At 43.4% G+C, this 14,879-nt stretch overlaps 1 protein-coding gene across 1 annotated transcript in view; it reads right to left on the reverse strand.

The window, feature by feature from the left end:
* The window catches only part of hepacam2 (HEPACAM family member 2), a 142,411-nt gene that overhangs the window by 52,895 nt on the left and 74,637 nt on the right, over positions 1 to 14,879 (reverse strand). Inside the window, exon 5 of the mRNA XM_068009996.1 lies at positions 10,945 to 11,070. Coding sequence (XP_067866097.1) covers positions 10,945 to 11,070 — 126 coding nt within the window. The remainder of the gene's footprint in view (positions 1 to 10,944; positions 11,071 to 14,879) is intronic.

The following is a 14,879-nucleotide window of genomic DNA, read 5'->3' on the forward strand; positions in this document are numbered from 1 at the left end:
GATGAGTGAAAGTTCAGTGTAGCGGAAAGCATTGGAATGGTTGAGTTTGGCAAAACGTAGATAAGGATCTCAGAGGCAGAGGGATGAAGACAGAAGGGGAAGCACCAGTTTTATGGAAATGAAAAGAGGTGGTCTTTGTGATAAAGAGAACATGAAGATGGAAGCTCAACTTTGAGTCAAAGTTTCAAACACCAGTGTTGCTTGAGACAGTGGCTGGGAAGGGGAATGGAGTCAACGGTGTGAGTAGGGAGCTTGTAGAGGGGCCAACGACCATGGCTTCAGTCTGCCCAATGTTTAGCTGGAGGAAATTGTGACTCATTGAAAACTAGATGTTGGACAAGTAGTCTGACAACATTGCGATATGTAAGGGTTGACAAAGGTGATGGAGAGGCAAAGCTGGGTGTCACCAATGTATAAGAGCTACTTGAAAATCGTCCTTGACTTGCATAATGGAGTGCTGGTGGTCACATATGGCACAGTTATGGAGTATAACCCCTTACAGTTCATGTAAACTATTGCATTTTAGATAAGGGCCTAGATAAGTCTTGAAAAGTTAACAGCCCAGTTGAATTAGGCAGTTTGTCATCCTGCTGTTACTGATAGTGGGAAAGCAGATAATAATTTTGTCATTTGTGAATATTGTATCAGTCTGCTATGTTATGCAGCTATGGGCAGCAGATTAGCTAATACTGCTGATTGTCCCTGTTCAGGTCTAGATGGAGCTGAAAGCATAAATATTGAAGGCTACAGTGGCCTTGACAACCATTGGCAGATGTCACCCCTATGTGTAAGGTTGTCTGAAGGCCTTCCTAAAGCAAATAGCACAACTCTATTGTCATGCTAGACCCCCACCTGCCACAAATGAGGCATATTCATTTTGTCATATGAACATTGATTTGAAAACTGTTGCTGAAGAAAAGACTTGTTTTAAAAAACTCACCAGACCCTTGGCTGGAAAGACATTTGCATATTAACAGACAGTGCTTGTGGAGACAAAGGGGTTACTTCCTTTATCCAATTTCAACCACAATGGACTTTGAGCACCAGACATTGAAGGTGAGGGAGGTCAAATTTCAGGATGACTGCTGGGATAGCTGAAACCACAAACAGACGTGGTCAGACCAGCTGGTCACGTGACCAGCCTGCTTGGCAACCTGGTTTTTCTGAATTGTACAAACAGTTTGAAGAGAGAGTGTCTGTTTGCTCCTGGACTGAAAAGACCTGGCTGGCTCACCACAGCCGCTCTTGTCTGCTCCCACCTCTTTCTCACAGAACTCCAAATCCACTGAAGACACAGGAACCCCAAGAGAGAAAAGTCTCCTACAGTGAACAATCAAGGACTCTACAGTGAGCTCGAAGATCCGTCACAAAAACCCTCTTCAGAGATTGCCTCAAACTTTTCCACTTTATTTCTTCTGCTCTTTTCTGTCTCGATCTGCATGTGTGTATCGCGTTATGCATGCTAGTGTGGGCGTGTCGTGTATCCATAGGTGTTAACTGAATTAGAGTTTAAGTTTAAGTTGAATAAATTTCAACCTTTCTTCTTTAAAACTAAGAAAACCTGTTTGTGCTGGTTTCTTTGCCTTATAATTGGAAAGTAGTGAACAAGGATTCACCAAGGGGGAGCTAAAAACATGGTGTGTTTAAAATTAAAACCCTTACGGTAAGACCAGGTGAAGGCTGAGAGAGAACCCTAGACCCCTTTCTCACCTGGTTGTAACACTATAAATGCCTCCCTGCTAAACCTCAGTCTCTAGAGTCATTGCTCTTAAGTCATTGCCAAGCTCTGCATCTAGGCCTGCAAATGTAATGACTGTGTCGTAATGAGTCGAAACAGAAAAACTTAGGCACCACCTGAAATCTCTGCTCCTCTTCATCCCTTTGCATTAAATCAAGTGCCAGGTGAGTACTCAACGCAATCCCCATTGCAATAAACTTTCTGTCAACAGAATCTCAATGAAACAGCTACTCCATTCAGAATCCTCACAGCCAAGAACCTCACACAGCTGCAATGCTTAGTTCCTACGTGTGATGTATGAAGACTGAAATTTGCTATAATTCTCTCTCAATGAGTAATTATGCTGGAAATGAGCCTAATCCTGCCTTAAGTACAGAAGCGCACTACATCCTCATTTAAGATATACACCAGCAGCAATTTCTGAGTACTCATGTAAAATAACTGCAATTGCTTCAACATAGCAATTCACCTTGTTTCAGAAAACACAGCTAACAGTCTCTTACTAGCAGTAATATTTGGGAATACTACTTACAATCTTTCACTAGCAATAGTTTTAGGGAATACTGGTAAGATCCTTACATTGGTCATGGTTTTGTGTTCAGTTTGAAGTCTGCTATCATAGTAATTGAACTATGCTCAAATACTGAGAATGTATATAGTTATTGAGGTCTTTGCCACCTTCAGGTTTGATTAGTTTCCGTATATGCGGGATGGTAGCATAGTGGTCATGTTACTGGACTAATAATCCAGAGGGCTGGACTAATATTCTGGAGATGGGAGTTCAAATCCCCACCATGGCAGCTGGTGGAATTTAAATTCAATTAATTAATACATCTGGAATAAAATGCTAGTCTCATTAACAATGGTCATGAAACTACTGGATTGTTGTAAAATTCCATCTGGTGCATTAATGTACCCTCAGGGCAGAAAATCTGCCATTCTTACCTGGTCTAGGCTACATGTGACCCCAGACACACACCAATGTGGTTGACTCTTAACTGCCCTTTCAAATGGCCGAGTAAGCCACTCAATTGCAGATGGCTCATCACCACCAGCTCAAGGGCAATTAGCGATGGGCAATAAATTCTGGCTTTGCCAGTGATGCTCACATTCTAAGAACAAAAAAAAAATTCACTGTCAGTTTGGCAGCACTCGTGCCTCTGAATCAGGAGGTTGTGTGTTCAACCCTCTTGTCCAAGAGTTGAGTACAAACTCTAGGCTTGGAAGTATTGTCTTTTGGATGTCATGTTAAACTAAGGTACTGTTTAGGTGGACATTAAGGATCCCATGGTATTATTGGAAGATGAATAGGAAGTTTCCCTGGCTAACAGTTTTCCCACACCCAGTATCAAAAAGCAGATCAACTGATTATTTATCTTGTTTGCTGTTTGGAGACTTGTGTAAATTGTTTGCTGCCTTTATATTCAAAACAGTGACTACAATGTGGAAAGCATCCTGATGACATGATCTAGTGCTTTATAATATAAAAATACTTTGGGGTAGAAATTGGACCTCTTTTCGTAAATAGCTGCAATGAGGGATAATTTCAGCGACCGTTAACCTGCATCCAAAGGATTTATGAGAGATTTTTCGGGTATCCCTGATGGCCACCTGATACAGGTGCTTAGCCACTTACATATATGCGCAGCATCCATTTCAGGTCTGAACCCAGGCTGAAAGCAATTCCGTCCCGGTCCCTTCACTTTCAAGCAAAATACTCTGCTTACTGATCTCCCTAGTTTCATGCTTCATTAACTGCAACTTATCTAAAAAGACAGCAACATTCGAATTATATCCCAAACTACATACCGCCCCATCACCCTGATCTGGCCTACCTTCTTTGGTTACCAGCCCCAACGTATCAAATAAAAAAAAGTTATTCCTCCACAGCCCTGTTGTTCCCGATATCTGTGACCTCTCCAACTGTACAAGTCAGTTCCTGCTCTTCCAATTCCGGTTTCCTTTGCCTCATTCCCCTTGCTCCACCTTTGGTTCCATATTAGGTCAACACTCTAAAATTCTTTTCCTAAATCAGTGTACCATTTTTACTCTGCCACCTTCAAAATCCTTCTCAAAACTACATCTTTGACTGTGCCTTCAGTCATCTCTCTGAATCTTTTTCCCATCACTGCTTAGTAATGACTGGAACAAACATCTTTTTTCATTCAAGAAGCTAAAACAATGAAAGCTATTGTTAAGGTAACAGAAATATACTTGGCTAATCACCATCAGTAAACCAAAGCTGTTCCAGGTGGAATAATATTATACTTAGAATTTTGTGACAAGAATTGCCAGGAACTGACCGAGAGCCAAGAGGGACCATGTTAGGTGGAAAATACCAGGTGGCTCCACAGTTCATTGATGCCTGTGGATTCTCCTCCAATCTGTAAGGGAATGGCAGGAGTTCTTCTTCCTAAGGGATGGCAGGAAGAGACCCTCCAGCCTGACCAAGCAAGCCTGGACGGAGATCGCAGAGGAGGTTAGCAGCCGTGAGTCACCCTCCGAAACTGGGTCCAGTACTGCAAGATGATCAGTGACTTACTTTACTCCTCCAAGGTGAATCCTCCATCTTCAGGGCTTGCATGTGGCCATGTAGGAGGGAGCATGACATGGTCAGGGAGTGGCTGCAAAGTGCATGTCAAGGGGCTGAGGCAACAGCAGATCGTGTCAGATGATTGGCTGCATCTCCAAGAGCGCCGGCCTTCTGTCTTTGCTTGGCCCCCACACATCCCTTGAGAGAGGACGTGTGGAGGAGGCATTCGGGAGCCCCCATCAGTCACCAAAGGGCTGCCGCCAGAACAGGTGTCCTGCTGGTCTCTGTGGGAAGACTAACAGTGTCCTTCTTTCTGCTCGCAGGAACAAAAATGGCCCACAACACTCGGGAAATGGCAAAGACTTAAGTTGGGTTCCAGGACATCGGAGAACTCTATGAACTCGGAGAAGTCTATGACTTCTATGAACTGGTCCTGCCAGAGGAGGCGGCCCTGGAATTAGCGGGCTCTCAGGATGGCCATTCCATAGCAGGTGGACGGACTGGAGTGTCCACCCAAGAGAGTGAGGAGGCATTGTGCTTACGTGCTCACTACTGCCCTTCTAGAGAACCACATCATACATGGTTGGCAGCGGCAGATCGATGTAGCAGAACCCCTAAATGTTTATGTTTTCTCATGCAGGTTGTAGCACCTTAGAGGGAAGATCATCTACTGCCGCTGCTGGAATCATGTTAGCCTCTGAAGAAGAGGAGGAAGAATCTTCAGAGGGTGCACTGTCACACAGTTCCCCTGCACCCTCCACTAGCACAGATACTCTCACGTATGTGCTCGGCTTAGCTACAGGTTTACAGGCGGGTGAGAGACCCATACATGTCTGAGCAGCTGACAGGGGCTGTGACAGGCGAAGTCACTGACAGTTGAAGGACTGTGGGAGGCCTGGCCCATGCTGAGCGCATGGTTTCCTCCATTGCGAGGTTGGTGACCCACGTGGAGAGTCAGTTCCCAGAGACATGAGCTGACTTGCATACCCTCGTCTTGGCCATGAGCTGAAAGCATCAATGGCAAGGCAAGAGAGGGACAAGGCACCTAGATGCTTTTCCAGATCCTCGTCCTTCTCTGGTCAGCAGGAAGATTCAAGTGAGCCTTGAAAGAGAGGAGAGACTGACCTCCACATCTGGGAGGTCCCCTCAGGGCACTCCGAGAGTGGACACTGGCTCCTCAGTCCCTCCACCAGTGACCCCAGCTCTAGTAGCTGCAATGACTAAGGTGGCTCCTGCATCTGTGCAGGAACTCCTCAGCCAGCCGGGCCCCTCCAGGCCTCAGGCAGCCAGAGAACGCCCGTCAAAGTCATCCCAGGCCACAGGTCAGTGCATTCAGCAGCCTACCTCCACCTCAGGGGAAGCACCTTGTAGAAGTTCACAGAAGTGTGTGAAGAAGAGCACCTAAACGTATTTGGGTTTCATGGGTTTGCAACTTGGTCTTGTTATTGGGCATTGTGAATGTTTAAATAAATGGAGGTCACTTTCATTGTTGAGAATCTCCTATCCTGCACAGCCTGCTCAGCATCCTCCTCCACATTCCCCTGGTTGAATGAGGAGTGGTATTCAATCATGTCTTCTTGATGCAAGGCTTCCCCCCTCTGCAGTACTAGATTGTGCAGAGCACAGCAGACCACCATGATATGCTCTTGGTGGTTATATGTTGATGGAATGGAAGCTCATCCTGTTGATGAAGGATGCTGGCTGCTCAATGGGAGCCCTAATGGCCAAATGTGTGCAATCGATGACACTGTGCAGCTGGGGGAATCCAACTATGGCATAAAAGCCAATGGCCCACCTGACTCTCAGGGTCGATCCGGTGCCGCACATAGTTGCTGGCCCTCTTGAGCAGGGTATTGGTCACCTCCTTGATGCAGTGATGGGCTGCTGCCTGGAATACCTCACACATGTCCCCAGTGAATTCCTGAAAAGATCCAGAGGTGTAAAAGTTGAATGTCACAGTGATCTTCAGGCCCACTGGCATTTGATGTGCACCAAGGCCCTGGGTCACAGCTTATCCTGCAGAATGGTGCATAAGACAGTGATGGCCTCCCTGGTGGGCTGCAGTTTTTGCTAACACTACCACTCAGACATTTGGAGGTAGTTGAGACGAGTCCGGTACACTGTTTGCTGTGGATAGGCCCTTGTTGGAATGGCTGGCTGCTGTGACTCCCTAGTCTATCTTCACCAGCTTGTCCAGCCACTTCCTAGCCCTGCCTCCCTCTGAGTCTGCACAGCGCAGGGGTCTACAAAGACTAGATGTTTAAGAGCCATCCCACCAAATCGCTCCTCCTCCTGTGCACTGTCCTGGAGAGAGGACCTTGCATTTGGAACCTTCCCCTTGCCACTCCCTTCTGAACATGGGCTGATGCCCTCAACACTCACCCTTGAAGAGAGCCCACCACCCAAGATGAAGCCCACTCTTGCCGTGAGGGATGAAACTCCTCTGTGCCCACCATTGCCGTGAGGACTGCACCACGATTGGGTAATGACTGTTGCACCCCCTTGTTCCCCTTACTACATTCATCCAACACATGGCTGCTTTCCCAATGCAGCAATGAGGCTTTGCCTCGGTCCACCACCTTTAACCGGGTGGGGATCAGAAGGCATATGATCCCCGTGTGCCTTTCATTAAATTCAAAACCCTTCATAAAATCAGAGTGAGGTCTATGCAAATGCATGTTAAGGACCTGTTCAGCAATTCAAATTGCAGCCCTGCTGCATTGTAGTAGCAACCCGCCTAGGACCTTTCCTGCCGCTGAAAAGATCTGGAACCTACATCGCGACATGGGGTTGCCGGGTGAGCGTGTCCTTTCCCAATTTTTTGGCCCTGCCCCATGCCTCCAACCCCACTCCTGCTGGTTGGATAAAATTCTGCCCAGTGTGTGCTGATCCTAACATCAGTTAAACTAAAACAGTACTTGTTTGAAATTCTCATAGTTTGTTATGGAGTTACTTAAGCATGGTGATGGGTTTCTGAGTATCTCAGATACTTGGTTGAACAAAACAAAGGAAATTGCAGAATAGAAGCACAAAAGCTCCACGGATCTTAAAGACCAACAAGTGATGCAATACAATGTACTTCTTCAATGAAAGGCCAGTATTTAATCTACATTGCACAGACTATGTCAGCGCTGTTCAAAATAATGGGCAGGCTAATTAACTGTATAAACTCAAAGTATTCAATGTATCTGCCACGAAGTACAATTTTTACTCACAACTTAGATTGACTGGCCAACAGCCAAGTGCCAACCATGTAAGTTATAAATAGGTTGCAACCAGCATTACAAGTATAAGTAACAATGTATTAGACAAGAAACCTTTGAGTTTATGTTTGGGATGCCCATGTTATATTTATTAAGTTTATAATTAAAAAGTCTCCTCCCTTGTCTTGAAGCCACTGCCTCATGCCAACGCGAAGTATACAGTGCACCAACTGCCCTTCAGTTCCTGACCCAATTTCCCATTCTTCATTTTTGAATTTAGACAATGAGTATCAGCTAGCCATTTGACAGTGGAGTGCATCACAGCCAAGTCTGATGCTGCTGCGACCAAGCATACACTTTCCAGCAAGAATCATTAAACTCTGGTTGATTTTATTTTTCTCCTAATTGACGCCAAAGTACTAAAGCTAATTGTAATGCCCAACCACGACTCCAGGTGAGATCAGTTCAGGCATCACAGACACAGCCTTCTTCTCAGCCTGTGTATCTCAGTACCACACCAGGCAATACATTTACCCACTAAACCATCAGAGCAGCTTTCAAAGTAAAAGAGTTTTAAGTCTTGTTAAAAGTAGAGAACACAAGAACACAAGAAAGGGGAGCAGGAGTAGACCATATGGCCCATCGAGCCTGCTCCGTCATTCATTACGATCATGGCTGATCTTAGGCTTCAACTCCAGTTTCCCGCCCGCTCGCCATATTCTTTGATTCCCTGAGAGACCAAAAATCTGTCTATCCCTGCCTTATACATATTCAGCGATGGAGCATCCACAATCCTCTAGGATAGAGAATTCCAAAGATTCAGGACCCATTGAATCAAGTAATTTCTCCTCCTCTCAGTCCTAAATGATTGGCCCCTTATCCTGAGACTGTGCCCCTGTGTTTTAGATTGCTCGATCAGTGGGAACAATCTCTCAGTGTCTACCCTATCCGGCCCCTACAGAATCTTGTACATTTCAATTAGATCGCCTCTCATTCTTCTAAACTCCAGAGAATATAGGTCCAATTTACTCAGCCTCTCATCACAGCACAACCCCTTCATCCCAGGGACCAATTTAGTAAACCTTCGCTGTACTGCCTCCAATGCAAGTATATCCTTTTTTAAATGTGGAGACCAAAACTGCACACAGTACTCCAGATGTGGTCTCACCAAAACCCTGTACAATTGTAGCAGACTTCTTTATTCCTGTACTCTAGTCCCCTTGCAATAAAGGCCAACATGCCATTTGCCTTCCTAATTGCTTGCTGAACCTGCACGCTAACTTTCTGCATTACTTGTACAAGCACACCCAAGTCTCTTTGAACATCAACACTTTCAAGTTTCACACCTTTTAAAAAATATTCAGCTTTTCTATTCTTACGACCAAAGTGAACAACTTCACAGTTCCCTACATTATACTCCATTTGCCATCTTGTCGCCCACTCACTTAACCCGTCTTTGCACCCTCTCTGTGTCCTCCCCACAGCTTATCTTTCTACCTACCTTTGTATCATCAGCAAACTTAGACACATTACTCTCTGTCTCTTCATCTACATCATTAATATAGATTTTAAATAGCTGAGACCCCAGCAATGATCCTGCCAACTTGAAAATGCCCCGCTTATGCCCATTCTTTGCTTCCTCTCCATTAACCAAACCATGCTAATGAACATGAAGATGACAGAGAGTAAGTATCTAAGTTTGCCTTTTGGAAATCCAGGTATACTATATATACTGGTTCCCCTTTATCTGCCCTACTAGTTACTTCCTCAAAAACTTTAATAAATTTGCCAAACAGGATTTCCCTTTAGTAAAACCATGTTGACTTGTTCTAATCATACCATGCTTTTCTAAATGCATTAAGACTTCCTTAATAACAGATTCCAACAATTCGCAATTATGTTAGGTGAGCTGGCCTGTGGTTTACTGTTCTCTCTCTGCCTCTTTTCTTGAAAAGCAGTGTGACATTTGCCAAATTCCAATCTGATGGTACAGTTGCCAAATCAAAGGAATTTTGGAAAATCATAGCTAATGCATCCACTATCTCTGCAGCTATCTCTTTTTGAACCCTAAGATGTAGGCCATCAGGTCCTGAGGATTTGTTGGATTTTAGTTCCTTAAGTTTTTCCAATACTTTTTCTTGGCTGATGTGAATTTCCTTAATTTCCTCACTCTTTTTAGCCCCTAGGTTGGCATTTATTTCTGGTATGAAACTTGTATCTTCTACTGTGAAGACAGAGACAAAATAATTGTTCAATGCCTCTGCCATTTCCCCATTTCCGGCTGATGTGAATTTCTTTAATTTCCTCACTGTTTTTAGCCCCTCGGTTGGCATTTATTTCTGGTATGAAACTTGTATCTTCTACTGTGAAGACAGAGACAAAATAATTGTTCAATGCCTCTGCCATTTCCCCATTTCCCATGATAATTTCTCCTGTCTCTGCTTCTAACGGACCAACGTTTACTTTAGCTATTCTCTTCCTTTTTATATACCTATAAAAGCTCTTACAATGTTTTTATATTACTTGCTAGTTTACTCTCATGTTCTATTTTTTCCTTTCTTATCAACTTTTTGGTGGCCCTTTGCTGGTTTCTAAAACACTCCCAATCCTCAAACTTGCTACTTTTTTTTGCAACATTGTAGGTCTCTTTTAATCTAATACTATCCTTAACTTCCTGAGTGAGCCACAGATGGGACTTTCTTGCTGACTTTTTGTTTCTCAATGGAATGTATTTTTGTTGAACATTTTGAATTGTTTCTTTCAAGGTTTGCCATTGTTCATTTACTGCCATACCTTTTAGTCTATTTCCCAATTTACCTTAGCCAGCTCGCTCCTCATACCTATGTAATTGGCTTTGTTTAAGATTCTTGTTTGTGATTGGAGTATGCCACTTTCAAACTTAACATGGAATTCAATGGTATTATGATTACTATTTCCCAGTGAATCTTTTACTATGATGTTACTAATTAATCTGGTTTCATTACATAATACTAGATCTAAGTTAGCTTTATCCCTAGTCGGTTTCATAACATATTGCTCCAAGAAACTCCAAACCCATCTTCTAGACCACTCTTGCCAATTTCATTGTCCCAATCTATATGAAGATGAAAACCCCCCACCATTATTGCATTGCCTTTGTTACAATCTCCAATAATTTCTTGTTTAATGATTAGTCCAACGGTATAACTACTGTTAGGAGGCTTATAAACTACTCCCACTAGTGTTTTCTGATTCTTGCTATTCCTAATTTCCACCCATACTGATTCTACTTCATGACCTTCTGAAGTCAGATCCTTTCTCACTAATGGAAACCCATTGTAAAACTTTAGCTAATGTTGTGAAGTAAATGTGACAATAACAACTATGGAAATATGGAAAATTATTTTCATTGTTTCCAAGTGTCAAGTGGGTGACAAAGTTCAGAACAAACACTACAAAACAAATTTTGATTTTAGTTAATAGCAGCATACCTTTCCGAGGAAAATATCTTCTCAGAAGAAAGTATAGAAATATACAGACAATCAGAGTCAGTGATAGTCCCACAATGATTGCCAACGAATGAAGAGAACTTTCTTTTTGTTTCTGTCTTTCTTGACCTATTAAGGGAAATTGATCATACAATCAGAAGACATTCAGCATAATGTACTGTTGCCATTGCAGTGCACAGTAATTACAAACAGTAAGTGATGTCACTGGAAACGAATAATGCTACTGGTGCAATTGACTTGGAAGGATGGCAGAGAGTGAAGTGAAGAGATCATGTTTTCCATCCAAACTGGATTTACATCGGTGAAGCAGTTGTTTGTTTTGGAGTTGTGGTAAACTTGTGGCATATGTTAGATGCAAATTTAGAAATGGCAGAATACTGCTGCTTTCTGGCCACAATGGGATCTATTTTGTTTCTTTTATAAATCTAAAAAGTAGGTGCAAGAATAAGACCATGGTCTCCAATTTATGTTCACATCTACTTTTTTTTGCTAAAATTTATTTACGGAGGAAAGCATAAGCCAATAGGCTGAAATTTTTGTTTTAATAGCAAATAGGATGTTTCTTTCTATATAATTAATGATCTTCCCATAAAACTGCATTTCCAAGAATTGCATGTCCCACAATCTCATTAGCAGATTAGTCATTGCGAAGAAATCCTGACATTCTCTTATTTTTTTAAAAAGGGAATTTCCCCAATATTAATCCACAACTTTTTTTTTAATAAACTCTCATAAAATGTTAATAATGAAGTATATTTTACATAGTCACAAAGCACAGAAGGAGGCCATTTGGCCCATTGAGCAGAATGAGTTTGGAGACATAGTAGGTAAAACTGGAGTACATCCATCAATTTCAACACAGGTGCTATGGGCTGAACGGCCTTCTTCGGTGATTATCTATAGTTCTTTGCAATTCATTAGTTAACAAAACAGTAGCAATTGAAATTGTGATATCTAAACACCAGCTGTATGTATTGTGTGACAGAACTGAAAATATCCCATTTAATGGACTGTCCTGATTTGAATTGTCACCAGCCAAAGTCAATTGCTCGGTCCCAACTCTCCCTGGCTGAAAACTGTATTGTCATTGAGCCAATCGGTTATTCGATTGGAATAAAAACAGCAAGTGCTGGAAATACTCAAAAGGTCTGGCAGCATTTGTGGAGAGAGACAGTTCTAGTGAAAGGTCACTGACCTGAAACATTAACTCTGTTTCTTTCTCCACAGATGCTGTCAGACCTGCTGAATATTTCCAGCACTTTCTGTTTTTATTTCAGATTTCCAGCATCTGCAGTATTTTGCTTTTATTTTAGTGGTAACTAGACTGGCCCAGGTTTAATGCAGAATTCAGCATAGGTAATAACTACCCAAAAAAAAAAGTTTTACAATTAACAAGTCTAGTAACATTCTGTGATTCTGAGTTTTACGCAAAATAGAAATGTTGATAAAGATGAGGGAGTTAAAAATCTGTGGGGCCATTTATGTTGCAGTACCACCAGTGGCCAGGGCACATGAAAGAAAGGGCCCATTCCACCCAGACCCAAAACTTCATAAAAATGAAAACAAAATGTAAATTTAGTGTAAACAAGTCTCACCCTAAAGTCTGCTTCTTAAAATTGAGACATGTTGCATTTCATCCCATCTGATCAACAATAATGCAGATTTGCATTGCCCATTGTCAATAAACAAACTATACTGAGCAAATCTATATTGTACATCAACCATTTTCATTAATGCCTTATAATTATAACAGTAAATGTTCCAGGATGTTTTTTATGAGTTGTGGGTGAACTGTTAAGATTCACTGCAGTAAGAACATAAGAAATAGGAGCAGGAGTAGGCCATTTGGCCCCTCGAGCCCGTTCCGCCATTCAATAAGATCATGACTAATCTGATTGTGGCCTTAACTCCACTTTCCTGTTTGCCTCCCATAACCCTTGACTCCCTTGTAGATCAACAATCTGTCGAACTCAGCCTTGAGTATATTCAATGATACAGCTCCACTGCTCTCTGGCATACAGAATTCCAAAGATTGACAACCCTCTGAGAGAAGCAATTCCTTCTCACCTCCATCTTAAATGGGAGACCCCTTATTTTTAAACTGTGCTCCCTAGTCCTAGATTCCCAAGAGGATACATCCTGTCAGCATCTACCCTGTCAAGCCCCCTCAGAATCTTATATGTTTCAATAAGATCACATCTTATTCTTCTAAACTCCAATGAATATAGGCACAACCTTTCCTCATAAGACAATCCCTTCATTCCCAGGAATCAACCTACTGAACCTTCTCTGTACTGCCTCCAATGCAAGTATATCCCTCCTTAAGTAAGGAGACCAAAAGTGTATGCATAACTCTAAGGGCTGAATTTTATAAGCCCGCCACCGATTTTGGTGGCAGGCAGCAGCCACTGCGGTTCCAAGTGCAACGGCTCATTTAAATAGCTGGGGTGGGCTACACCCCCAATCATGCGAGGGGGTGGACTGTCTGTCCCTGGAAATGGCGTCAGCTGCCTGTGTGCAAGTGCTGACGCCATTTTTAAAGTGCTGTTAGCTGTAATGGCATATTTAAATATTTAAAGAAAGATTAAATGAAAAGAAATAAATACAACTCTTTTACCCCTCTCCCACCCCCCCAGAAACAAATAAATTAATTATTTGCCCTTTCCCCCCGCAAAACACTTACCTGTTCCATCTGACCGTCCCCCCTCAAACTGCACAAACTTTAAACTGCAACTCTTCCCACCATCTCCTTCCCCCATGACGCTAATTTGACCATGCTACCCTGGCACTGAAAGATGTACCTCCTTCTCCCGCCTCACCAGTGTTGCACCTCGTTTCCCCAGACGGGGTTCCGAAGGCGCAGGAGTGCCAGCCGCTGAGCCAGATTGCAGCGGGGCATCAAGATTAATGCTAAGTTCATACAAATCTATTAATTTACTCGAGTTGCATATGGCGATTGTGCTCCCGTTACCTGGGAGGATCGGGCCGGGCCCTGCTGGCGTCAAGGTCCGTGGCGGGGCTCATCCGGGGCCATCTTCAGACCCCCTCTCACCCACCCACCCCGCCACAGGCCATGACATCGAGGGCTCCTTAAAATCCAGCCCTAGGTGTGGTCTCATCAATACCCTGTACAAGACTTCCCTACTTTTATACTCCACCCCCTTACAATAAAGGCCAACCAGTCATGGATGAGCTGGACATACAGCCAACCAAATCGGAACTCAGTGATGCCATTGATTCCCTAGCCAGCGGAAAAGCCCCTGGGAAGGACAGCATTACCCCTGAAATAATCAAGAGTGCCAAGCCTGCTATACTCTCAGCACTACATGAACTGCTATGCCTGTGCTGGGACGAGGGAGCAGTACCCCAGGACATGCGCGATGCCAACATCATCACCCTCTATAAAAACAAAGGTGACCGCGGTGACTGCAACAACTACCGTGGAATCTCCCTGCTCAGCATAGTGGGGAAAGTCTTTGCTCGAGTCGCTCTGAACAGGCTCCAGAAGCTGGCCGAGCGCGTCTACCCTGAGGCACAGTGTGGCTTTCGTGCAGAGAGATCGACTATTGACATGCTGTTCTCCCTTCGTCAGATACAGGAGAAATGCCGTGAACAACAGATGCCCCTCTACATTGCTTTCATTGATCTCACCAAAGCCTTTGACCTCGTCAGCAGACGTGGTCTCTTCAGACTACTAAAAAAGATCGGATGTCCACCAAAGCTACTAAGTATCATCACCTCATTCCATGACAATATGAAAGGCACAATTCAACATGGTGGCTCCTCATCAGAGCCCTTTCCTATCCTGAGTGGTGTGAAACAGGGCTGTGTTCTCGCACCCACACTTTTTGGGATTTTCTTCTCCCTGCTGCTTTCACATGCGTTCAAATCCTCTGAAGAAGGAATTTTCCTCCACA

Source organism: Heterodontus francisci, chromosome 2, assembly GCF_036365525.1.
Source record: "Heterodontus francisci isolate sHetFra1 chromosome 2, sHetFra1.hap1, whole genome shotgun sequence".
NCBI lineage: Eukaryota > Metazoa > Chordata > Chondrichthyes > Heterodontiformes > Heterodontidae > Heterodontus > Heterodontus francisci.